General features: G+C 49.8%; 1 protein-coding gene across 1 annotated transcript in view; it reads left to right on the top strand.

Annotated features, from left to right (window-relative positions):
• The window catches only part of Trim71 (tripartite motif containing 71), a gene marked incomplete at its 5' end in the record, with an annotated part of 45803 nt that extends 34910 nt beyond the window's left edge, over window positions 1–10893 (top strand). The window contains 2 exons of the mRNA XM_055601543.1: window positions 6962–7096; window positions 9442–10893. Of these exons, the coding sequence (XP_055457518.1) occupies window positions 6962–7096; window positions 9442–10893 (1587 nt within the window). The remainder of the gene's footprint in view (window positions 1–6961; window positions 7097–9441) is intronic.
• Between the last annotated feature and the right edge of the window lie 14282 nt (window positions 10894–25175).

The raw sequence follows: 25175 nt of genomic DNA, 5'->3' as shown, positions 1-25175 counted from the left end.
CCCCCCCCCCCCCCCCCCCCCCCCATGAATTACACTGTGCGTTCAAAAAGACAAGAAACCCATAGAGGAAGCTTGGTATTTGTATTTTGAATTACTCCGTGTTAAAGTTTTTTGAAGTCATCTCTGGGGGGGGCGTTCTGCTACGGAATTAAAAACACCACGTCGGTAATTTAGTAGGGTTTTGTTTTGCCACGCCCAGCCGAGTTGGCAGGGTTTATTGAATACATTTTTCAGTCGCCATCAGTCTTTTCGTGTGACATGGAAGCGGTCTTTCCTGATTACTTAGACTTTTCCATGCTTCCCCACCTCCACCTGATGTTCAAATATAGGTTAAAGAATATATCTACAGCTGGAGAGATGGCTCAGAAGTTAAGAGTACTGGCTGCTCTTCCAGAGGTCCTGAGTTCAATTCCCAGCAACCGCATGGTGGCTTACGACCATCTGTAATGAGATCTGGTGCCCTCAAGCATGCAGGTGAACATGCAGATAGAGTACTCATACATAGAATATATAAAGAGAAAAAAAAAAAAAAACAAAAAAACATCTGGAGTGTCAGATCCTGCCACCAGGATTGGTACTTTAATTTATCCATTTATTTTTGAAAAGATTTTATTTTATTTCATGTGTGTGTTTTTTTCTGTGTGTGTCCCCTGGAGCTGGGAGTTACAGGTAGTTGACTTTGCTATATAGGCACTGGGAACCGAACCTGGCTTCTCTGCAGGGGTAGCCAGTGCTCTTGAGCAGTGAGCCCAATTTCCAGCCTTCTTTTAAAATGCCTGAAGGGCCGAGGGGCCTGGTGTCCCTTGACCTGGAACTCTGGAATTCCAGGCAAGCCTTGGCCACATGAGGCCCCACCTCAACACAAAAAAACAAAAGGCCTGTGTAGTGCCCCTGGGTGCTTCTTAAGTTACTATATCTCCATTGTTTGCTCTGTGGTGACAGGTCTGTATCTTCACGGATACTGTGCCCAGTGTTTTCTTTCATGCTGTTACAGTTAGGATTCCCCAGGAACTGTTTCTCCCTGTCTCCTGGATACGGTGTTTCTGGCCACTGTGTCTGACTCAGAGCTGAGAGGCTCAGAGGACTGCCGAAACCTCTCCTGCCCTCTAGGCCTCCATATGATCTTAAATGAAATGTCCTCTTGCTGCCCCTGGCATTTTGTTTTTAAATTGAGACAGGATTTTTCTATTGGCTGTTGTTGAACTAGACCAGGCAGGCCTCATATTCACAAAGGTCCTCCTAGCTCTCCTGGGATTAAAGGTGGGTGCCCCTGAGTCCAGCCCTCCTTTCTCTGCAAGGAGACTGAGCACCCAGGCAGGCCAGGGGATGGGGCGGGGGTTGTGTTTGTTTCATTTTGTTGTTTATGACAGTGTTTCTCTGTGTAGCCCTGGCTGCTTTATAGACCAGGCTGCCTTCAAGCTCACAGAGACCTGCCTGCCTCTTCCTCTGCCTCCTCAGTGCTGGAATTAAAGGCTGGCACCAACACCGCCTGGCTTATGCAGTACATTCTTTGTGTTTTGTGGGCTCATTCACCCAGGGGAAAGAAATGTCTTCTCAGGATTTGATGGAGGGGTCCTGCAGAGATGGCTCATCCGTTAAACCCGGGCTTTTGCAGTACCCACACAGCAGCTCACAACCACTTATAACCCCAGCTCCAGGGGTCTTGATACCTCACAAGGTACACATGCATATGTGCAAGAAAACAGTGAGATATAAAAGACTTAGAAGTTTGTTGTCGCCTTAAAGTGAGTGCTTAAGATGGCGAACTCTCACATACTTAAAAGATTGTGTTTTCAGTGAAGAAAAGAGTCGAGGGTAGGAGATTTGGTATCTTGCTCAACTGTCTCAGCAGGATACTCAAGCATAGACCACGGGGGCTGTTGGTTGGTGGTCAGTGTCCAGTGTTGATCTGGAGATTGTGTGGCGTGCTGGGTTAGAGGAGCAGGGTGGCAGGCGGGTGCCTGCATTGGGTTGGAGGCACACTGTACAGATTGTGTGTGCGCACATGTGTGTGTTCTGTAACTGCTCCGCGTGCCCCTTCCCTGGGGTGCCAGCATAGATCGGGGGAGGGAAGCCAAGGTAGAAGGTGAGGTCAGCTGACTTGCCCATGAAGCCGTAAGTGCTAGGTAAACCACGGAGTGTGGTAGTCCCCAAGGACAGAAGGCTGGTGTGGCCCGGTTTCACAGCGCACAAATGTTTGCACCTGGGCTGCTGGGCAAGACCAGGGCTCTGTGTTGCTGAAACAGGTTGTGGAGGAGAAACATTGTCCTCCGAGCTCCTGAGTGCTAGGGGTGTGTAGGTGTGCTCCAGCCTGCGTGGCCATGCCTTTTGTTTTTCCAGGAGAAATGTTTAAGTTTGCACATTGAGAGTATATGCAGTAAGCCTTGGTCCCTGAGCCCTGGAAGGATGGGTAAGCCGCTGGATGCAGTAATGGGGGGGGGAGGCCACTCGCGACACCAGACATTTAAAAGCCATCAGTCGATGGTGCTTGCTACTCACAGAGGACCCCCGCCACCTGCACCGGGTGGCACACCCGCATCTGCTCTGTAGCCGCTGCGAGCATGAGATACACATACATGCTCGTGAATAAAATGGCTCAGTCAAGGCAGAAAAGATCCCTTACTTGAAGCCGGGTGCCAGCGCTGCACGCCCAGTACTCAGGAGGCAGAGGCCGGTAGATCTCTGAGTTCCAGGACAGCCTGGTCTACTAAGTGAGCTCCGGGACAGCCAAGGCTACACAGAGAAACCCTGTCTTGGGGGGGGCCGGGGCACAGACCTAAATCAGAGGACCATGTTTTAGATTTTGGACAGCTCTTTGCAACTCTTTGATGCCCCCTTTTTGGCCTTCATGAATATTTATACACATGCATGTACATGCATACACATAAATAAATCTTCATAAAAATTTACCCAGAGGATAGCTGCAATTTCTAATATGAGAGTATCTTTTGAAAACATTATATAGACTTGAGGCCCTTAGTTAAATATGTATTTAAGTGATTTGTTTATTTTTACTTTATGAGCATTGGTGTTTTGCTTGCATGTATGTCTGTGTGAGGGTGCCAGGTCTTGAGGTACACGTGGGTGCTGGGGATTGAACCCGGGTCAGTCCTAGCCATCTCTCTTGCCCTGTTAATTTATATTTATAAAGGTCCCTTAACGGAATTCTGTCCTCCTTACAAAGTCTGCACCGCTGTTTGAGCATGGCTGAGTTTCACAGTCGGGTTTCATAGTCCGGGTACTGACGGCTGCAGGGTGGTCCTGCCAGCCACCTTCACCTCTACAGCAAACTGCCCCAGCTTTCAACATTAGGGTGTCATTACACAACTTCTGTAGACCCGGCCGGTCTCTGAGATGCTCTGAGCCCTGCTTTGGAGCACTGGGATTGCCGAGAGTGGAGGGGGCCCCGTAGTATTCACTTTTTCTAGTGAGTTACACTTTTCAGCCTTCCAGCTTCATTTGGAAAAAGATTTTCTGAGCAACCCAGGACACCGAGGTTGATCTGTATGCTCACGGGTGCGCCCCTCCTTACTTCCCTAAATAATCAAAGCATAGAAAGATTCGCTGCTTGTTGTTCCCCTTGGAGTCTCTGCCACAGTCACTGATCGAGTTTCTGTGATTGTGTTGCTGCCAGGACCCAGGACTCACAGCCAGGATTTCATCTTGTATAAGAAGCCCGGTCGGCCTCCCTTTGAGGGCATTTCTTACCAGCAGCCATCCTGTCTGACACTGACTTTTAGAATGTGGTAGTGTGTTTGAATAGTGGGAATTATTACCCACAAGCATCTGGATTTTTAGATTTGTTTTATTTTTGTACTGTATTTTGTTGTTGTTTGTTTTGTTTGTTTTGAGACAGGCTTTCTCTGTGTAGTCTTGCCTGTCCTGGAACTCACTCTGTAGACCAGGCTGCCCTCAAACTCAAACTAAGATCTGAGTGCTGGGATTAAAGGTGTGTACCACCATCTGGTTTTATCTTTTGAAGTTACTTCTGTGCCTGTTGACTACCATTCGGAGTTCCTGGGTTACAACTGAGCTTGCAGCCTGCTTTGAGTCTCACTCACGAGCTCTTGAGATATACATTCCTGTAAAAGGGAACCCCAGCAGCACGAGGGCCCTTCCAGTGCGTTGAAGACTTCAAGGGGAGCTGGCGTCACGGCTTTTCCCCCCGTGGGGATGTAATATTTTGTTGATAAATATGGTTGTCAGAACAGCTTGTAGGATTCCGTTCTCTTCTTACACCATGTGGGTCCTTGCCCATTGAACATAGGGGTGTGTGTGTGTGTGTGTGTGTGTGTGTGTGTGTGTGTGTGTGTGTGTCCGTCCGTCCCCAACAGGGTTTTCCTGTGTATCCTTTGCTGTCTAGGACTCGCTTTATAGGCTAGCCTCGAACTCACAGAGAGCTGCCTGTCTCTGCCTCCCCAAATGCTGGGATTACAGGTGTGCACAACTGTACACGGCTCGTTTATTTAAAATTAAAAACATTACTATATTTGTGGGTGTTTGGCCAGCAAAGCTAATATACCACATGAGTGCCTGGTGCCCATAGAAGCAGACGGCAGCATTGCACCCTGGAACTGGAGCTGCAGTTGATTGTTAGCTGTGTTTCATGTGGTGGGCTGTAGGATTGTCACATTACTAATTCTTGTTTCAGGACAGCCAGGGCTACACAGAGAGGCCCTGCTTTGTCTTGAAAGAGAAGTAAAACCATAGCCCTGCAGCTTGTAGTTGGCTCTGTGGGTGTTAGTGACCCATCTGAAAAAGAGGGTCGTTGCTCATTAAATTCTGTACTTGTTTTACTTATTTTATCTGTTTTTGGTTTGTTGAGAGATAGGGTCTAGATGTAGCCCTTGGCTGTTCTAGACCTCAGAGGTCCACCTTTCTCTCTACCCCTTCCCGCACACCTTCTAGGGATTAAGGTGTGGGCCAGGACATCTGGCTAGGGAAGCTCTTGGTGTATGCTGCTTAAAACAATAAAACCAAATCCTTAAGAAAACTAAGGTAGAGAGCTGGAGAGCTGGCTCAGTGATTAAGAGCTTCGTTGCTCTTGCAGAGGACTCAGGTTCAATCCCTGTGTCCATGCGGTAGTTCATCTGTAACTCTAGTTCTAGGGATCTGATGTCCTCTTCTGACCCTTTGCCAGCACTGGGCATACCCATGACTCATAATACACGCATTCGTGCAGAACAGTCAGTCATGAACTAAGTCTAAAAGAAATTAAAAACCGTTTGTTTCAGAAAAAACATTAAGGTGGAACGGTAACTTGAAGGACAGGAATTGGCCGTTTTCAGCTTTAGGAATAAAGTGGAGAGATTCCTCAGCTGAACTTAAACTTACAGGCCGCCTAGAGCCAGCTGTGACTAACACCTCACAGGGGTTGGGATTGAAGAGCAGCTGCTTGAAAGCCAGCAGGCGCTCGTTAGAGGAGCACTGAGTGTGGCTTGCTCAGGATTGAAGTGCCATCTCTCCAGGCCAGGAGGGAGCGTGCAGGAGCCCCAGTCATGCTCCACAGAGCAAGCAGGAAGTACCGGACTTCCTGGCAGGGAAGAGTGTCTGTAGAAGGGACTGCAGGCCTTGTGTCTTTTGGATAAGCAGCTATGATGGGTAGACCCGCAGCACCATAGACTTTCTGCGGGCAGGATGGGCTGCAGGGTGCCTGCAGAGCTTGTCTCAGAAGATGAGAATTCTGGGTCACAGTCACCAACGGTAGTTTCTGTTCTTGGCCAAATGAGAACTGTGAGTTGGAGTAGGCTCAGTGGGCCAAGTCCAGTGACTGGATATCTGTCATTGGGACCCGAATGGTGGAGAGAGAGGTTGGCATCTACAAAGTGTCCTTAGACTAACACACGTGAACTATGGTGCAGGCACGTGCGCGCGCACAGGTGTGATAGGTAAATGAGTATAATTAAAAAGGAAAAGCATGGTCCACAGACCTATTTCTTAACACATCTCATTTATCAGCCAGGCGCTGAACCCTGAATAACAGCCATGTTTGGCTCTGCGTGCGTTCTCTTGGGTTTCTCTCACGTTAGTAGCCTTTTGACCAGGGTTAGAAGTAGTGGGAGCTGGGATTTGAACCTGGGTTAGCTCACCAGCCTGAGTTGCTGAAGACCTACTAGTTGGGTTGTATCACTTTCCATGTCTTCTCCTGGGAGCCCTCTGCCCAAGCAGGTGTCTGTCACTGCTTCCTATCAGTTTGGCGCTGTGCCTTATGTTTTCTGTACCCACCTGGTTGGATCTGCTTAAAAATGGGTTCCTCTGACAGTCGGGTCAAAATCCTCATTTAGTTCCTCGGTGTCTCAAAGAAATCCTTGCAGCTTTTTTGAGACACTTCATGTAATATTAACGAACACACCAGGCCTTCTGTCCAAATTAATTTTTTATGAACAATATGTCTGATTGAGCTGGCTGGTGCTGGAGCTGGTACTGTAAGGCATAGGGCCCCTGGCTGCAGGGCGTGATAGATGGCTTTCTTAGGTTAGATGAGGTGATACTCCCAGAGTGCACACTGTGTTGGTTCATGTTGGCTCAGGGGAGATGGCCGACGGCAGATGCAAATGTGGTGGAAAAGCCACTGCCAACCTGTGCGGTCCTTCTCCCCTCTCTGCCAAGAGGCCCTGCTTGACCTGCAGGGTTTCTCTCAGGTGTGGGGCAGTACGTCCAGGAATTCTGTAGCAAGCCCAGAGACAGAGTCTTTACAGCTGGCACCCGTTCCCACTGTTGAACACAAAGCCAGCCATGCTGGCTGCTCCTTTGCCAGAGTGTCTCTTAATAGTCTGATACTCACCAGAGCTGCCTCTTATGAGACACAGACTCAGCTCTTGCCAGCAACTCTCAATTACACCGCAGGAGGTGCCTACGGTGGGGTCTAAGCACCAGCCCTGCAGGTCTGTTGGGAGCTGTAAGAGCATAGGCATTAAGTGAGGTCCCTTCTAAAGCTCAAGGTTTCTGCTTGCTTTTCCAGCTGAGCATCGAGCAGGCACAGACGGTGGCAGAACAGGTGGAAATGAAGGCGAAGGTGGTCCAGTCGGAGGTCAAGGCCGTGACAGCTCGCCACAAGAAGGCTCTGGAGGAGCGTGAGTGCGAGCTGTTGTGGAAGGTAATGGGGTGCCCCCCCCCAGCTGGCTTCCCCAGGCCTGGCCTGCACGGAACCCCAGCCTCGTCTCAAGACCTGAGGCCCAAGCTCCAAGTTTAGAAACAGTTGGTAATCTCCCAGAAAGTTTAGGGTGGGAGTGTCCCCAGAATGCTGGGTGTCACTCAGGTAGCAAAGCTGCAAAAGACCCTTTGAGTGGTGCCTGGGTGGCCGAGAAGGACGGGCTTCAGGTTCTCTGCTCACCCTGGAAAGGAGGCAGACAAGAGGGAGACAATCAGAACTCCTGTTAGCAGAGGGCTGGGTAGGAAACAGTCCTTACTTTGGGTGTCCTGGCTGGCTGTACTTCTTGACCCCATGTGGAAAGCCTCCACTTGGGAGGGGTGTGTGTTTCCTTTCTTCCGGAATGTTGAAGGCAGGGAAGAGTGCCCAGCGTATTGGTGGGCTGTGGGATAAAAATGGCCAGCCATGGCTCCTAGAGGCTGGTACTCAGCCCGACTGTTCTGAACCCAGATGTTACAGTGGAGGTGTGGCGTTTTGCAAAGCTGACTTGTAAGAGGCCTCCTGAGCCTGTTTCCTGAAACCCTGTCTCGAAATACAACAACAAAAAAGCCGTGTGTGGTGGTGCATGCCTTAAGTCCCAGCACTTGGAGGGCAGAGGCAGGCGGAGCTCTGAGTTTGAGGCCAGTATGGTTTACAAAGCGAGTTCAAGGCCAGCCTGGACTGTTAACACAGAGAAACCCTGTAAACCGCCCCCCCCCCCAAAAAAAAAAAGATAGTCCAAGACAGCCAAGGGTACACAGAGAAGCTGTGTCTCCAAAACAAAAAAAACACCCCCCTCCCCAAGATGCCTCCTGGGGTAGCTTGTTTTGGTGCAGTACTGTGGTAGGGATAGCATCTTAGTTCCCAAAAATACCCATAAAATTAATTTATTTTAAAGGACTTCCCTTGTAGCCAGTCCCTGCTACTTTATGGGTTCTTTTCCCCCCCCACCCTTTATCCTCCGTGCCATCACCCCCAACACTAGATGGGGGGGGGGGGGGAGAGAGAGAGAGAGAGAGAGAGAGAGAGATCCTTCAATCTGATTGTTGGTTGTTGTTGTTTCTTCTTTGTAGCTAGTCTTTGGTACTTGGTAGGTTCATCCTGTCCTTTAGTCCCACTGTTTCACCCCCTATCACTAGATAGAAGGAAGGCTAGAGGGTAGAGAGATTGAGATCCCTGAATCTAATTTCTTATTTTTTCTTTGAGCACAACTAACAAACTGCAGCCAACCCCCTTGAATGACCTCCAGCCCCCTGCAGGGCCCCTCCACCTCATCCATCTTACTGGCTTGTTTGTTGTTGTTGTTCTACTGAGGAAGGGTCTCATATAACCCATTGTTCCAGGGTGATTTCTGTAGGTGCAATAGAATCCCTGGCAAAGAGAGAGTTATCCTTTGTTACCTAGTCCAGTGTTGTGGAGAAGTCAAAGCAGCATGGTGTGGCTAGTCTGTATCACACCTACGCTGGCGTAGGGAGTCTGTGTGGTAGTGCTCAGGGCGAGTCCTCTCCTCAGTTAACCCAGTTGGGAAAGCTCCCTCACAGACAAGCCTGGAAGGCTGGGCTAGCATTGTTTAGGCAATCCCTGGCTGAGACTGCCTGCCCAGGTAATGTGGTTTTTACCAAACTGACCATTCAGACCAGTCAGGCCCAGTGTGGTGGCCGCACGTGTCCTTCAGTTACCTGCACTGGAGGAGCTCAGAGCAGGTGGATCCCGTGAGTTCAAGTCCAGCCTGCACTTTTACATGGTGAGTTTCAGGCTAACCAAGGCTACGTGATTTTAGATCCAACACCCAGAACCCCCTCCCAGACAACAATGAAACAAAGTAGTAAGACTGAGTGAGAGTATGTGTGTTAAGTGTGGAAAGCAGGTTAAAAGCACGTAAGGCTCTTCCACAGGGCTGGAATCTTGAGTTCCCTGAGATCCAGCACCTCTGGCCTCTGTGGGCACATGCACTCAATGTACACACACACACGCAACACAAAATAAAATGTGTTTATTTTTAAATCCAGACCTCAGAAAAGTTGGTCCTTGTATCATAATCGACCTTGTAGCTCTCAGCTTTGCGGTCCTGGCAAACCACGGGAATTGACTTACGTGGGGCCCTCGGGTCAGGTTGCCTAGAATAGGGGACTATTGAGATTTGAGTGCAAAAGAAAAGAGAAAGGAAATTTTTCTGTTTTGTGAGGTAATCACCTCCTACTTCCGCATAGCACACACTTGGTGCCTCCGGTCCAGATCTCAGTGTGGGTTTCTCACCCTGCTGTCTGCGCTTGGTTTCATCTTCTGTCCCAATTCCTCTCTCCCTTCTGCAGGTGGAGAAGATCCGCCAGGTGAAGGCCAAGTCTCTGTACCTGCAGGTAGAGAAGTTGCGCCAGAGTCTCAACAAGCTGGAGAGCACCATCAGCGCTGTCCAGCAGGTCCTGGAAGAGGGCCGCGCCCTGGACGTCCTGCTGGCCCGAGACCGCATGCTGGCCCAGGTGCAGGAGCTCAAGACCATCCGGAGCCTCCTGCAGCCCCAAGAGGATGACCGAGTCATGTTCACACCCCCTGACCAGGCCCTGTACCTTGCCCTCAAGTCTTTTGGCTTTGTCAGCAGCGGGTCCTTTGCCCCGCTCACCAAGGCCACGGGAGATGGCATCAAGCGAGCCCTCCAGGGTAAGGTGGCCTCCTTCACCGTCATAGGCTATGACCATGATGGCGAGCCCCGCCTCTCGGGCGGCGACCTGATGTCGGCTGTGGTCCTGGGCCCCGATGGAAACCTGTTCGGCGCAGAAGTGAGCGATCAGCAGAATGGGACGTACGTGGTGAGCTACCGGCCCCAGCTGGAGGGCGAGCACCTGGTGTCCGTGATGCTGTGCAACCAGCACATAGAGAACAGCCCCTTCAAGGTAGTGGTCAAGTCGGGCCGCAGCTACGTGGGCATCGGGCTCCCCGGGCTGAGCTTTGGCAGCGAGGGCGACGGGGAAGGCAAGCTCTGCAGGCCCTGGGGCGTGTGTGTGGATAAGGAGGGCTACATCATCGTGGCCGATCGCAGCAACAACCGAATCCAGGTGTTCAAGCCCTGTGGCTCCTTCCACCACAAGTTTGGTGCCCTGGGTTCCCGGCCTGGGCAGTTTGACCGGCCAGCTGGGGTGGCCTGCGACGCCTCCCGCAGGATCATAGTGGCCGACAAAGACAATCATCGCATTCAGGTCTTCACCTTTGAGGGCCAGTTCCTCCTTAAGTTTGGTGAGAAAGGAACCAAGAATGGGCAGTTTAACTACCCTTGGGATGTAGCAGTGAATTCTGAGGGCAAGATCCTGGTTTCAGATACCCGAAATCACCGAATCCAGCTGTTTGGGCCTGATGGGGTCTTCCTGAATAAGTACGGCTTCGAGGGGTCGCTCTGGAAGCACTTTGACTCTCCACGGGGCGTGGCTTTCAACCAGGAAGGTCACCTGGTGGTCACCGATTTCAACAACCACCGGCTTCTGGTCATTCACCCTGATTGCCAGTCTGCCCGCTTCTTGGGCTCAGAGGGCACCGGCAATGGGCAGTTCCTTCGACCGCAGGGTGTGGCCGTGGACCAGGAAGGGCGGATCATCGTGGCCGATTCCAGAAATCACCGGGTGCAGATGTTTGAGGCCAATGGCAGCTTCCTGTGCAAGTTTGGTGCTCAAGGCACTGGCTTCGGGCAGATGGACCGCCCGTCGGGTATTGCAGTCACGCCGGATGGCTTGATCGTTGTGGTGGACTTCGGCAACAATCGAATCCTCATCTTCTAATCTCTCGTATTCTGGGTTTCTGTGGTCAGGGTGTGTGTGCGTCTCTTTCTCTCTCTCTCTCTCTCTTTTTTCTTTTAATTTCAAAGAAGAAATTGTCTCAGGGATATTTCTTTTCTTCCTTTCCCTTTTTCTTTCTTTTTTTTTTTTTAAGACAACAAAAGTACAACATTGCTTAAGTCCTACCTCATCTTATTTTTATTTTTATTTTTTTACAGATGAATGTAATTCTCTTTTGTGCAGGGATTGAGCCTGTGAAGTGATAATTTCTATCTACCTCAAATCTTTGCATTTCCTTCTGTAGCAGTCCTCTTTGCTGCTCCTCGGAGGTCACATTCCCTTCCCTCGAGGGCATGTGATGCACAGGCCAGCACTCCTACAACCCTGGCCACTGAAAGCATATGATGGGGTGCATTTTGTAGATTGAGCCAAGGAAACCCAAAAACTACTAAGTAAAAAAGAAAAATATAAGATGTTGGAAAGATAGGATTTAAAATTCATAATTCTAGTATATTTGTGTTCTTGAGAATACTGTGTTTGTGTGGGGTTAGATTGTGTGGTTTGTTCTTTTGTGGGGGGGGTAAAAACTTTCTTTCTTTTTTTTTTTTTTTAAATGTTGCAACAGAGAGCTTTTCTCTGTTCTCTGGTTACCTCAGCGTGTCTAACATCTTCATCCCTAGGAGATATGGCTGTGGCTTGCTAGCCAAGAAAAGCAGACCATTCGTATTTTAGGGTATCTAAGCTTTGTTTCTGTTAAGGAAGGTCTCAAGAGTGAGTGAGCGAGAGTGTGTGTGTGTGCGTGCATGCGTGTTTTAAAGCCATCTTCGTCTGAGGAGAAAAGCTGGACTTGACACATGACATCCCAGGGAAACTTTTCTTCCCAGTTTGCTTTCTAAGAAATAGATTTAGCTCAGGACTCTCAGTTGAAAATGTTCTCAAAAGTTAACTGTTGGTGTTCTGTTGTTTGTAAAGACTGATGTAGAAGGAAATAAGTTAACCTTGTTCTCAGAGAGAGGCTTTTCAGATGTGGACGGGGTGCCACAGAAGTGGAGGGTGCTGGAGAAGCAAGACACCCCCATATCAGGGACTGTTCAGGAGGGTGGGGGGCCTTGCCCCGGGTGACCTTTCTGTGAGAATGTGTGTTAGGCAAAGGGATAAACTTTTATTTGAAAAGCACAATTTGTTTTCCTGCTTTGGAAGTTCAGGGAATATTGAAGAATGTTTGAATGACAAGTAGGAACACCCCATCCCCAACCCCTTGGCTCAGGTCTCTTTCTCAGGATCATTGGACCTGAGTGCAGTGGGACCTCCAGATTAACATGAATCCCACTCCCTTCCTCAAAGGCCTTTGAATGTAAAGGATATGTAAACCAAATCACCCCAACAGGAAGTGCAGGACACAGTATATATCCTTTTTTAAACCTGTACCAAAGAATAGAGACGTGGGGGTGTGTGGACTGAGGGCTAATTCCTTGTAAGCTACAGGTTGGGCCTTCTCCACGACACCGACTGTCTGAGAGTGAGGGCCCATCATGCCTCTGTACTCTTCCCTCACTACTGAGATCAGACCAGATTCGAAAAGGGCTCTCTTCGCTGGCTGAGGACGGAAAACTGCCAGAAACAGACCAAAAGATGCGTTCCTGCCCACAGTGGATTTGGTTTTAAAATGAGACTTAACAGCTGCATCAGTTCACTTCCTGTCACCCCGGAGGAAAGGTGACGATGGGTGCTGTGATGGGTCAATCAGGTCGCATTGGCACAGCTAACTTGCCAGTATGAACTGTGGTGCTGAATCACATGGTTTTAATTTCAGCGCTTCTGGGTGATCTAAACAGGGAAGCGGGTGCTGGAGTAGCTTCACCAGGGAGAATGACACACCATCAAGCAGCCCCAAAGGTAGCTTCAGCTGCCGACTCCCCACTTCCGGGTCCTGGGGGTGGGAAGGAGGGCTGCTAATTGAGAAACTCCTTTTAAAATTCAATAGCTTCTTCCCCCGTTCATACATACTCCCTTGGTCTCTGTTTTGCCCCCAAAGTGTTAAAACTGGTTCTTTCGTAGAACAGGGTACACAGGAGGCAGTCTCTCCCCACTCTTCCCAGCCTTCCCAACAAATTGCCCCTAAACACTCAAATACAGCTGGCTTTACATCCTTAAGTGGTGATTCCAGTTGAAGAAATGAATCTTGATAACATTCTCAGAAACCTGCTTTTAATTGTGGCCCAGGGGAAAAGCTGTTTTTCAATGCTATTTAAGTTCTGTTCCATTTATCTTCATATTCCTCTTCACAGCTCCCCTGTGGCACTGCCTCTTCGGTGAGATTTTTTTTTTTTTTCTGGTGAATAACAAAAATAAAATACTTGGCATTTTACTTAGGATTCGACTTTGAGGGCTTAGGTTCCCGCCTCGTGGCTGAGATGGTTGAGTCTTAATGAGTAAATGGATAGACAAGTTCGGGCGCAGAGAAAAGTGGGCGTGTCCCCGGAGGTCCGTGGCGCTCTGCCTTTCTTTATTCAGAATGGCCTGCGGTTGCCTTCTGAGCAACGTGGTCATGTTTGGAGGACTTTTGTTTTTAAAACAAGGGGCCATTTGTAGCTGCCCAAGATTGACGCCTGGCCTGTGGGGGAATTGGTGCTAAGCATTTGGAGAGTGTTTATTGTGTGATGTGGGCTGCCCCATGTCAGGACACGAGCCACGGTTGGTTCGCACCTGCTGCCCATGCTGAGGCGCGATGCCCAGGCGGGACAGGAAAGAGACATCCTGGGTGATGTGGATGAAAGGAAACTTTCTCTGAGAGAGAGACAGACAGGTCGTGGTCCGAGTAGAGCTCTCCCGGCCAGGTGGCAGGAACTGGAGAGGGTGAAGCCCCGTTGGAATTCCAGTATTAAACACTTAGTTACTGCCTGGGTAACATCCCAAAAGTAGAGCCTGAAACTAATCACTAGTGTCTAAATGTGTCGACGAGAAGCCGCCCTGTCTGCCTCCGAACCGGTGCTGCGTGCCTGGCAGGTGGCTTCTCAGTTTGGCTTGGAGCTCAGTAGTCTGGGCTATCCCCCAAGTGCACTAAACTTCCCCAGTCAGTACCCTTTTTAAGTCTAACTTACCTGGGGAAGCATACAAGGGTACCCTAAACCGAACTGGACTTAGCCTTGGGCCAAAGAGGTTGCCAGGATGGAGGCACCGAGAGATTGGCGGCTCAGGCTGTTTCACTCTAGTTAAGCCAAAGCTTGATCCTTTGAATCGAGAAGTCTTTTAAGCTGGAAGCAGCACAATGCTCTTTGTGTGTTGTCTTTTGGGTTTGGAAGATTCTGGGGTTGCTGTGTTCTGGTAGGTAGTAAAAGGTATGCCAAAGTTTTAGGCTTGTTTTTCCTGTCATTTGAGAGATACATATATATACATATAAATATATATATACATACAGTGGTGCCAAAATGTATTTATTTAGAACATCTTTCCCAAAGAGGTTCTGACAGTCTCGGGCTGTATGAAGGTTGACGCCATCACCTGTGCGGGGCCTTTCTCTGGCTTCACGTGGTCCAGGGTCACGGGACACAGCGGCCCTTCACCACACTGCTTCATTCATTGATTTTTCTACCTCGCTTTTGGCAAAAAGTCCTCTACCTCACATCAGCACCTGATGGGTCTTGAAAGGGTTAGGGTTAGTCCACTGGCGAGCGGGCAGCCATGGGGTCCGCCTCCAGAAGACAATGTTCAGGAATCTAGAACTGATTTACTCCAGCAGAGAATATTTGGCCTTGAACAAGAGATGGAGTCGATCCCCCAAGTAGTTGTCAGCCAATCCCGCTTTCCCCTGCCACAAGCCCAGTTCTGTGCACAGTGTTCGGGCCTGCTCTGACCTGCTGGAGAACTGTACTCAATTTAAGGCCTTTAGGTCTCTCTTCTCTTCAAGAGAAAGCTGTTTTATCTGTCTGGAGTGTCTCCAAACATGCCCTTTTAGTGGGAGCCCTAAAGATCTGGTGGGGAGCATCAGGTATGTGAAGGGAATGAGAATCTGTGACTTTGTGATTGTATTTGAGGCTGTCTGCACCCAGCAGGATCACCGTCACCATGGTGCAGCCATTTCTTTCTACAGCGACTGGTGACATTGCTCTTTGTTTTGACTTGTTCTTCCTACCAAAGGCAACATTTTGACATTTGTTGTCCCCCTTCTAACCCCCCCTTCTTGTTTGTTGAATACTTGATAAATTTGAAAAGCACATTATCAGGAAATGCTGTACTGTTAGCCTTCTACCTCTGTACATCCCCGGCAACCTTCTGGCCTCCCTGAGTGAGTGAATCCTGAAGGCCACTGGAGTAGCCGGGTTTTGGGTTTATAAATAAATAAACGTCACCGTGAAGAAATACCTCAATAATGTCTATTTTTAAAACTGGTCTTACGGGTTAACAATCCAGCCTGGTGGGCTGTTTTCCATCATCATTTAACCAATGATGGTTCTAAATGTTTTTGTGTATTCACATGGTCTTAGACCTCCTTTTAATGATTGTATTAACTTCGAGCTCAGGTCCTGTCTTACGGCTATCTCAGAGCACACTGGCTGAATGGTGACGCCCACGCGGCAGTGCGTTTACTTTCTTTATAACCAGCTTTGCAATGGCTCTTCGTGTTCCTGGCAGTCTGTCGCTGTCCCTTCAGAGGGACGCTGTGTGGGGCTTTCTTGTTTTTAGCGTGGTAAAGTGTCTTTCCCCTTAACCTCGATGCTGGTGAGGGTGGGTGGTTTAGCATGTTTAACTAGCATGTTACACGTAGTTGTGGGTGGGAGGGTTGTTCGGTTTGTTTTAATGGAGCTTGTTTAATACTTATCCACTAGCTATCATGCCTGGTCAGCCAAAAAGGAAAAGAAGCTTTAATCTTTATGAAACTATAGACTACATGACTCAGTTGGGTCTTTTTTTTTTTTTTTTTTTTTTTTTTAAGAAAAGTAAATACATTTCTGGGTGGGATCCAGAGGAGTGTTGTGTTGCCTGAGAGTGACCAAGTGCCCTCTTCTCACCAAGCCTAGGGAAGGAACACACTGCCCCTCCCCTCCTGGTGGCAGAACACTGCAAGCCCACCCGGGATTCCAGCTGCCTCTGCCACTTTCGGAATTGTGGCATTTCAGAGCTCGTCAAGGAAGTGGGTGGCTAGGGAAGTTTCCCCTAAACCTCAAGGCAAAAGTGTACTTTATTAATATTATTTCTCTTGCAAGCTCCCTTTGCCCCCTTTTTGGGCTTTTACCTGTAAAACCTTAAATGTTAACTCTTGCCAGCCGCAGGCATGACAGGCAATGAGCAGGTGAGGAGGCAGTGGAGAAGTGTTCCAAACCTCCTGTGAGCTAACAGGCTTCTGAATGTATCTGTGTGTCCACAGAGGAGGCTGCCGGAGTAGCAAGGAGATGCTGTGTCAGCTACTGCAGCCTTAAAACAAAGCCGGTGTCTCTTTGGACTTTAAAATTGTTCCTATGCAGCTTATTTTATTTTTGTTTAATCAAATAAATAGAAGGTTTTCCGTGGAAACTGTGTCTGTGCGATCTTTCTGGATCGGGGGTGGGGGGGACACTCCGTGGTCTGGCTGTCCTGGGACTGCATCCACAAGTGTAATTTTTGGAAAGAAAGACTGGGGGCTGTCGGGTGGCATGGCTGGTAACATTCACAGTGTAACAGTCCCCCCCCCACACACATATATACACATATACGTACACACACACAAATGGTTGTTGGTGTTTAAAGGAACGGGCTTTATATCCCCGTTCTTCATTCTCCCAAGGAAAGAAGAGATGCCTCTCCGGTGCGGTGCCGTGTGTGGCTCGCCAGCTGCCGCTGCCACCTCCTTTTTCCTGGTGGGTACTGGCCTTTTAACCCCGTCCTGGACTGATGGAGAAGGATCCATTTGAGAACTAAGCTTTGGCCCCAAGGAACTTAAGCAGCTCATCATGGGGACAGGGAGACACATGAACACAGATCAAGAACTTTGAGCTCTTTGTGGTAGGCACATGCCTGTGATCCCAGGAAGGCTGAGGCAGGGGGATCATGAGTTTGAGGCCAGCATGGGCCATGCAGTGAGGCTCTGCTTCGAAAACCTGAACAACTGGAAAATAGTTTAAGGCCTGGAGAGGTGGCTCCGAAGTCAGAGCACTTGGTGCCCTTGAAAGAATCCAGGCAAGGTTCCCAAATCCAGCTGATGCCCTCTTCTCGACACTGGGCGCCTGGCAGAGATGCACCAGAGAGATGCCCACGCATATGCAAAGTTTAGGGAGGGTCTGGAAAGCCCTGTGACTTCATGGATGGACTCAGCCTATTACCTATTACTGGTAGCTGGGCACAGTGGGAGACTGTCAGAGATGAAGGCTGGGGGAGAGGATCCTCGTTTTCCCATGGCCTGGGAGCGGAAGCTGACAGGAGAGGACACAGTTCCGAAGGAAGGGCTCTAGCTCACAGACTGGCAAGCTGGTTCCAGTGAAGTCACAAAGTCTGGTGAGTTGCGGTTGGTTCCCGGGACCCTGTACTTGCCCTGACCCACACAGGTGCTGGGCCATGTGCCCATATACTGGTTGCGTGGTTGGTTTTGTCTTCGGGTCAGCGTTTCTCTGTAGCCCCGCCCTCCTGGAACTCGGAGATCCACTTGCCTCTGCCTCCCGGGTGGGTGTACCAGCACCACCACCTGGCCCTTTGTGTTAAGATTAAGACTTGAGGCTCTCTTTATTTAGTTCCTTGTGATTCCCTCCATCTCTGGCCCAGTGAGTGAAGGGCTGAACTGATGACACGACGTAGCAGGCCCAGTGAGAAGTAGAAACCAAGTATTTTACAAGGATGTTGGGGGGGGGCAGAACCCTTGTTTCTTGCTGGTGGGATTACAGAAGAAACCAGTCGAGCATGGTGTAGCGGTTTGTCATGGTGAGCATAGTGCTGTTTACGTCCAGGAAACAGCAGACCTCCATGGAAACATTGGTGCGTGAGTTTTCACAGCACCAACATTCCTGATAACCAGGAAGTACACACAGGACAGGAGGAAATGCCCTCTGGGGGGTCATTGTAAGGGTGGGGCATCACAGTGGAACCTTAAGTGTTGGATGGTCTGAAACGAGGTTGAGGGGGCTCTTCAGTTCATGGGCGTGCCTAGGGGGTCTGATATCCCTGTACTACTGACCGAAGTCAGCCATGCTAGAGTGGAGTGTTTGGCTTACACACTTGCCTGTACGTCCTGTAATGGGAATGCATTGTCTTCTCCGTTAGCCCTCTGGGGCCTGCTAGGTGGCCCCGACAGTATTTTTCTTGGGTGGGGTAGTAGTTTTCCTGGGGTTTCACAGGAGAGATGTCCTTTATTTCAGTGAAGGAGCCTGGGTTTTGGTTATCCTATCCAAGAGCCCTATTTAATTTATGATAATACTTCAAAAAGGCTTAAAACAAGAAAGCGCTTAACTCAGGATGAAGTTAGCTGACCTTAGCCTGCGAATTGTGGTTTCTCATTAGGAGAGCCTTGTGCATAAGGCAAGTTGAATATCATTGATTGCACACCAGTAGCTGGTGGAAGGGAGGTTGGTGAGAGCTGGGTAGAGTTTGTAGACCCTGAACTGGGCCTTCAGTCCGGGCGGGGAGATTCCTCTTGAGACTTGGGAGTTTGCTGTGGAGGTCAGTTTGGGCCCACAGCTGTAAGGACCACCTGAATGAGATGAGAAGGGCAGGGATCCACCCAGGTCCTCTTGTGCAATGGTAGAGTAGGTCCCGGCACGTGGAGGTCCAGGTGCTTCCTTTTGTGACAGAACTCTTCCCAGGGAGATGAAATGCCCTAATCACCCCAGATAGGGAGCCCACGACAGAGTAAAGTACAGATAACCACCAAAGTCCAGCCGGGTGGGGCAGTGGGTCTTAACCTGGCTTACTAACAGGAATCTGGGTGAGAGTGACAGGAGCAGAAATGACTCAAAGCTAGCGGCGGCGGGAAGCCAGGGTGAAGGCACTCCAGGGAGAAGCCAGGAGCACCGCATGGCCTGCAGGCAGCTCAGCAGGTTGGAGAGGCCTTTTCAGGCGCCTCCGCTGATTCCTATCTAGCAGGCCCGCCCGGCTGGTTCTGCTGCTTGAAGCAGCTGCTCTGGTCCCAAAGCTGTCACAGCCTTTTCTCCTCTGAGAGTCATGGCCCCTCAGCTAGGAGCTGGGCAGGGAGAGGAGCCTAATGGCTCTGGTCAGTTTTAGGGTGTTCTTGAAGCTACTTTTTCGTTTACCTTCCTGTATAAGGAGCGTCTGGAGACTAACACAGCATCAGGGAGGCGTGTGGAGCTGTGAATACCAGAAGGGTGTGCAAATGGAAGATGAGGGAAAACGGGGTCTACGTGTGGTAAGGCACACCTTGTGTCTCAGCTCGGGAGAGGCAGAGCCAGGTGGATCTGTGAGTTAAAGGCCGCCCTGGTCTACATAGTGAGTTCCAGGACAGCCTAACTACACAGTGAGACCCTGTCTCAAAACATCAGATAAAGCAGGTTTCTCTGTCCCCACCATCAGAAGTACCCTAGAGAAGTGAGGTGGTCTGGAAGCCTCTCCTTGAGGTTTGCCGCCCTATCATTTTCAAGAAAGGGGTCACGTAATAATTTGTCTTATTAGTACAGCTTTTATTGTGTTTCTAAGATGTGTGTGTACATTCATGCCACACAGCCCATGTGGCAGGCAGAAGACAACACTCAGAAGATCATGTTCTGGCCTCTAGATCGCCAGACTTGCACATGGAAAGCTCTTTGACCTCAGTACTTTAGATTTTCATGCAGCTTTGACTCTGGTTTTTGTCTTCACTTCCGCCTCCCAGGGTAGTTGTCATAGCTTAGGCCAAAACACAGAGGATGAAGGCCTGGGATTGCTTCTCAAGCCCTTTGCTGAGGTACATGAGCCGGAAGATGCTGGGTTAAGAGAGAAGATTTAGAAAGAGTGAGCTTGAATTTGTTGCATGGGGATGGGGAGGAAGGGGGAGGCCCTTCATTTGGTACCGGTAGCCGGTACGGTCTGGAGGACCAGGGTCTTCGGAGCATGTTCGGTTTGGGGTGTGGAATAATTAGAGAGGGTGTGGTCAGTGTTGGGTGCAAGAGCCCAGTGTGATGGGCGAAAAAGGCAGAGGCAGGCCTGGAGGGAAGACTGCAGACGGGTGGCAAGAGCTCGGGGAGAGAGACGTCCGCTAGCAGAGCTTTGAGAAGACCAGGTGGAAGACTGAGTCCAGCTGTGTTCACGACTGGATCCAGTTCTGCAGGATCATGGGAGAGAGCTCCTCACCTTAGGCGTGTCAGCCACTCCCAGGACACCAGGCTTGCTGTGGCCCTGTGGCTGCCTGTATGTCTAAACCTAACTGCATTTGGGATTTAACTCTCTTCTAAGTAAACCACAAGATTTGGCCCCAGCCACCAAACCCTGGCCTGGTTTGCTGTGACAGAGTTCATCCAATCCGTTCTGCAAGCTTTCCCGGCAGCTCTTACAATTGCACAGTGGGGCACGGTAGCCATGGTGACAATGTCAGGTGCCTGAAGAAAAACAGTAGTCTTGCTCAAGGTCTTCATGATGGACGCCACACCAGTAGTGGCCCTACACTTGTCACTTGCATGAGTGACTTGCATGAGTCACTTGCACAGTCTCTTACTGTGGTACAGAGGTAGGGTATCGTGTAGCCAGAGTGAAACTTAAGACCTTACAGTTGTACCCCTCCTGATCAGGAACCATCTTTTTAAAAAACAAAAAACGTGTGTGTGTGTGTGTGTGTGCGCGCGCGCGCATGCGCGCGCGCGCCCACACGCACTTGTGTCCCATGGAACAGAGAGGGAATTGGATCTTCCCCACCTCCTAAGAGCTGAAGTTCCATTCGTTTTGAGCTGCCTCTGGAAGAATAGCCGGTGCTCCTAACCCCGGGGGAAAACGAGAGGCAAGAAAGCAGGGATCATAAACACAGACAGCTAGCTTTCTCTGCTGGGTGTAGGACCCCGGGATTTGAGCCTGCTGGACATGTGCTCAGCCACTGAGATCTGTCCCCAGCACCCTGAATTCTCTGCCATGCCGCCAAGCCAGACAACCGAAGTTTGATTTCCGGACCCACAGAACGAAAGGGAAAAGGAACTCCCAAAAGTAGTCCTTTGCAAGGGTACCCTACCACACCATGCATACACAATAAGTATTTTAAAAGGTTTATCTTGAGGTAGGGTTTTACTATGCAGACTAGGCTGGATTTGACCCCATGGAAATTTGCCTGCCTCTGCCTCAAGAGCGCTGGGATTAAAGCATGCCGCCAACCCTTTAATAATGAAATCCATTTCCTAAATGATGGTTCCTGGACGCTGGGAGATGCTGCCATCTGTTGGCCGGTAGAGTTTATGCAACAGCCAATTTTGGACTACCCAACGTGTGTCAGAACCACTGAGGAAGGACGGAGTGTCCTGACGGGGAGTTCGTGAGGTAGACGGAAGCAGCTTTCGGAGTCCTTGTCTGCATCTGGAGGCTCAGGGACACTCAGCAAGTGGCCTCAGGTGTCGAACACCGGGCCAGGAGAACCCCAGGCAGCTTCCCCCGGAGGTTAAGGCGCTGAGTCTAAATGATATGGTCTAGAGTGAGGCCCAGCTCCTCCTATGAGCCTGCCCCGGGAATGAGGGTGGGCCCGGAGTAAGGGCAGCCATCTTCCCTGTGCTTCCCAGCAGCACTTGCGCGAGCTGCTTTCCCCAGCAGCCAACTTGGCAGAGGAGCCCCACCCCCGAGGCCCTCAGTGCTGATCCCAGCACTCAGGAGCCAGAGGTAGGGCGGATCTCTGTTAATTCGAGCCTCCCTCCCCCACCCCCGTCTACGTTGTAAGTTCCAGGCCAGCCAAGGCTACGCAGAAACCGTCTCGAAAATAAAAGTAGCCCTTTTCTCCTTGGCTGTTTGAAGGCAAGATCTGTTAGTATTTGTTTAAAAATGATGCCAGGCACACAACAGATATGATCTGAAAGAGACTTATTGGATGGAGGTGGAGAGATAGAAAAAGGAAAAAGAGAGACATGGTGGAGGCCCCACCAGGAAAGAAAGCGAGGCGGAGAGAGTAAGAGAGCAGAGAAAGAGATCGAGAAAGTAGCATGTTGGTCCTTTTATAGCTTGTGCATGCACAGCTGAACCACGCCTGCCACACACCTGGTGGGTGATGCATGATGACATCATAGATTACTAGGCAACCCAGAAGCAGGCTGCCTATACACTAACATTCCTCCCTTTTTCTATAATTAAAAATAAATAAATAAATAAATAAAAATTTAAAAAAAGGACGTCAGACTGCTTCTCATGCGAGGCAAGTTAAAGTATATAAATGTAGGCTCATTGGAAGCAGCTCTTGGTCGCCATGCAAGGGGAAAAGAGAGAGAGAGAAGAAGAAAATGAGAGCTCCTTAACGTCCAGATTACATGGTGAGGAGGAGGGCAAGCCCCGGGCCTGGAATCAGCCTCGGAAGTTCAGGCAGGGGTCTCGCTCCTGCCGCATGTGGTCGGGAAAACGTGAGCTGAACTCGTGCAGCAGCGTGTCCGTCAGTACCCGAAGGACATAGGCTTCATTAAGTTGGACTAAGCGACTCTGAATGGGTTATTCAAGACTACCCAGTGGAGCTGACCACCTAGTCTTTGTACATAAAGAATAAAAGAGTGGAGACATTAAAAAAATAAAAAATACACAAAACCATCTGTCACCCCGTCTCTGCATTCCCTGGCCAAAGATTCGGACCAAGCTGAGGTGAGACTGACCCTCAACCTTCACTGCATCTGCCCAACAGGGCGAACACAGTCATTTATGAGTTTCTTTCTTTCTTTCCAAGACAGGGTTTTTCAGACCAGGCTGGCCTCGAACTCACAAAGATCCTCCTGTCTCTGCTGTGATTATGGGCGTGGGTCACCGAGTCTGGTGGGACAGTCATGAGTTTCTTCACTATCTCCTCAACGCTGCTAATCTCCGTGATTTTGTCCTGTTTCCCAGACTGCAGCCCCACTGCTTATATATACATTTCATTGCATTCATCTTTTTTAAACCGGGAGTGGGGGCACCTGCCTTTAATCCCAGGGCCTGGGTGGCAGAGGCAGGAGGAACTCTGTAAGCTAGCCTGACCTTACATATCGAATTCCAAGACAGCCAGGACTACATAGTGAGACCCTGCTTTAGAAAAAGAAGGAACTAGATTGGTTTATTTCATGCAGAGAGGTGTTTTTTTCGCTTGTGTATCTCCCTACCACCTGTGCGGCTGGTGCTCTCAAAACACCACACTGGACTAGAGTTTCAGAGGATCGGCAACCTCCACGGCGTGCTGGGGACGGAACCTGTCCTTAAGAGCAGTAAGTGTTGCCAACAGCTGAGCCTGAGCCATCTCTCCAGCCCTCATTATTAATATACAATATTATATGTAATATTATATATACTCATCAAGTTTTTCATCTACAACATTAGTGTTTTTGTTTCTTGAGACAGGATCTCACTAGCCTTGAATTAGTACACATGGCTGAGGATGACCTTGAACTCCGGATCCCCCTGCCTCCACTTCCCGAGTGTATAGTCGTGTGCCACCATGACTGATCCGGGCTCAATTCTGAGTCCCTGGCTTGATCCAGTCAGTTCTCTCAGCAGCAACATTCACATTCCAGATCTCTTCCTTAGGCAGGTTCTAACGCCCTGGAGCCACTGCGCAGGAAGCCCACTCACCTCTGGCAGGGGTCGGGCAGCCTGCGCCAGCCCTCGGCCCCCACGCCGTGCTCCCCGTGCTCGCCGTGCTCCCGCTCTTCCAGTTCTCCGACCAACCACCCGCAAGAACTTCCGACGCTGCTTTTCTAGCTCTGCGCAGCCTCGCCTGGCGGGTTTCTCTTTCTTCCAGTTGCCTCTGGATCCTTGGCCGCTGGGCTAGGCACCGCGGTTCTGCAGCAGGGTCCCCGGTCTTCCCCTGGAGGCGTTTTGGGGTGGGCTTCCTCTCAAGTACAGGCTTCGCGTCTTTGGTGTTGTACAGTCCTGGTACAGCAGGGGTCGCTGCAGCCCCGTGTTGGACGCCGGCCTGGCACGGTGGTGTCTGGGTAGGCTTTTTATTGCGGTTTGGTTTTTTCCCTATCTGCTCCTTTCTCAGAAATCAAGCCTAAGACGGCTATGAAAATGTCAAAGCAGGACTGTAGGCCCAAGTGTGTCTCCCGGGCTTGGGACATACCATCTCCCCTCTCCGGCTTCCTTTTTCTTCACACGTGATCAGGACATTGAGGGGGAAAAAATGATCCTATTTTTACACTTATTTATTACTACATTTTATTCTTTCACAATTTCATACATGTACACCATGCAGTCTCCTTACCTGCTCAGTCCTGCTTTTCATTTTTAGTTTGTTGTTGCTGTTGTTCTTTTTAAAGATGTGTTGATTTTCAGTCAGGTGTGGTGGCACATGTCTTAATCCCAGCACTTGGGAAGCAGAGGCAAGACAGATCTCTATGAATTTTAGGGTAGCCACGGCTACAATGTGAGACCTTGTCTCAAACTAGACCCAGACCCCCCCATCCCCCCCAAAAAAGTATTTATTTGTGTCTTGTGTGTATGAGGGCTTTTGCCCGAATGAATGTAAGGGCACCACACGTGCGCAGTGGCCGAGGAGATCAGAGGGTGTCAGATCTGGAACTGCAGTTACAGACACTTAGATACAGAGAGCTGGTCCCAGGTCCCCTAGGAGAGCACCAGCGCGCTCAGCCATCTCCCCGGCTCCTCATTCGTAGCTGGAAATTCTCCCTGAAGGAAAGCCGAGTGGTTCTTCAGGCTCATGACTGAACTCTGCCAGGCTGCCTGCTCCTTAGCTCTGGGGTAGTCTCTGCTTGCTACATCTCCGAAGCCCAAAAGCTGCCCTTGATCTCAAGACCTCGGGTCACAGGGTGGGCTCAGCCATTTCTAGTTTCATTCTTTTACGTGGAAGGATGTCTTCCGTCCTTGCACATCTGTGTATCACATCCGTGCAGAGGCCAGGAGAGGGCATCACATCCTCTGGATTGGAGCTACCGTTATAATTTGTTGCCGGGATCCAGGACGGCCTCCTTATTCAAAGAGGTGACAAAGCCACCTTCCAAACCACACACACAGAATTCTCCCTCTCACATGCTGAATACCTTTTCTTTCTTTCTCTCTTTTTCTTTCTTTCTTTCTTTCTTTCTTTCTTTCTTTCTTTCTTTCTCTCTCTCTCTCTCTCTCTCCCTTTATTTCTCCCTTCCTTCCTTTCTTTCTTTCTCTCTCTCCCTTTCTTTCTCCCTCCCTTCTTTTCTTTCTTTCTTTCTTTCTTTCTTTCTTTCTTTCTTTCTTTCTTT

Source organism: Psammomys obesus, unplaced genomic scaffold (genome assembly GCF_907164565.1).
Source record: "Psammomys obesus unplaced genomic scaffold, mPsaObe1.curated_primary_1811, whole genome shotgun sequence".
NCBI classification, from domain to species: Eukaryota; Metazoa; Chordata; class Mammalia; order Rodentia; family Muridae; genus Psammomys; species Psammomys obesus.
The sequence above is the reverse complement of the archived record's forward strand: the minus strand, read 5'-3'. Positions and strand labels throughout refer to the sequence as shown.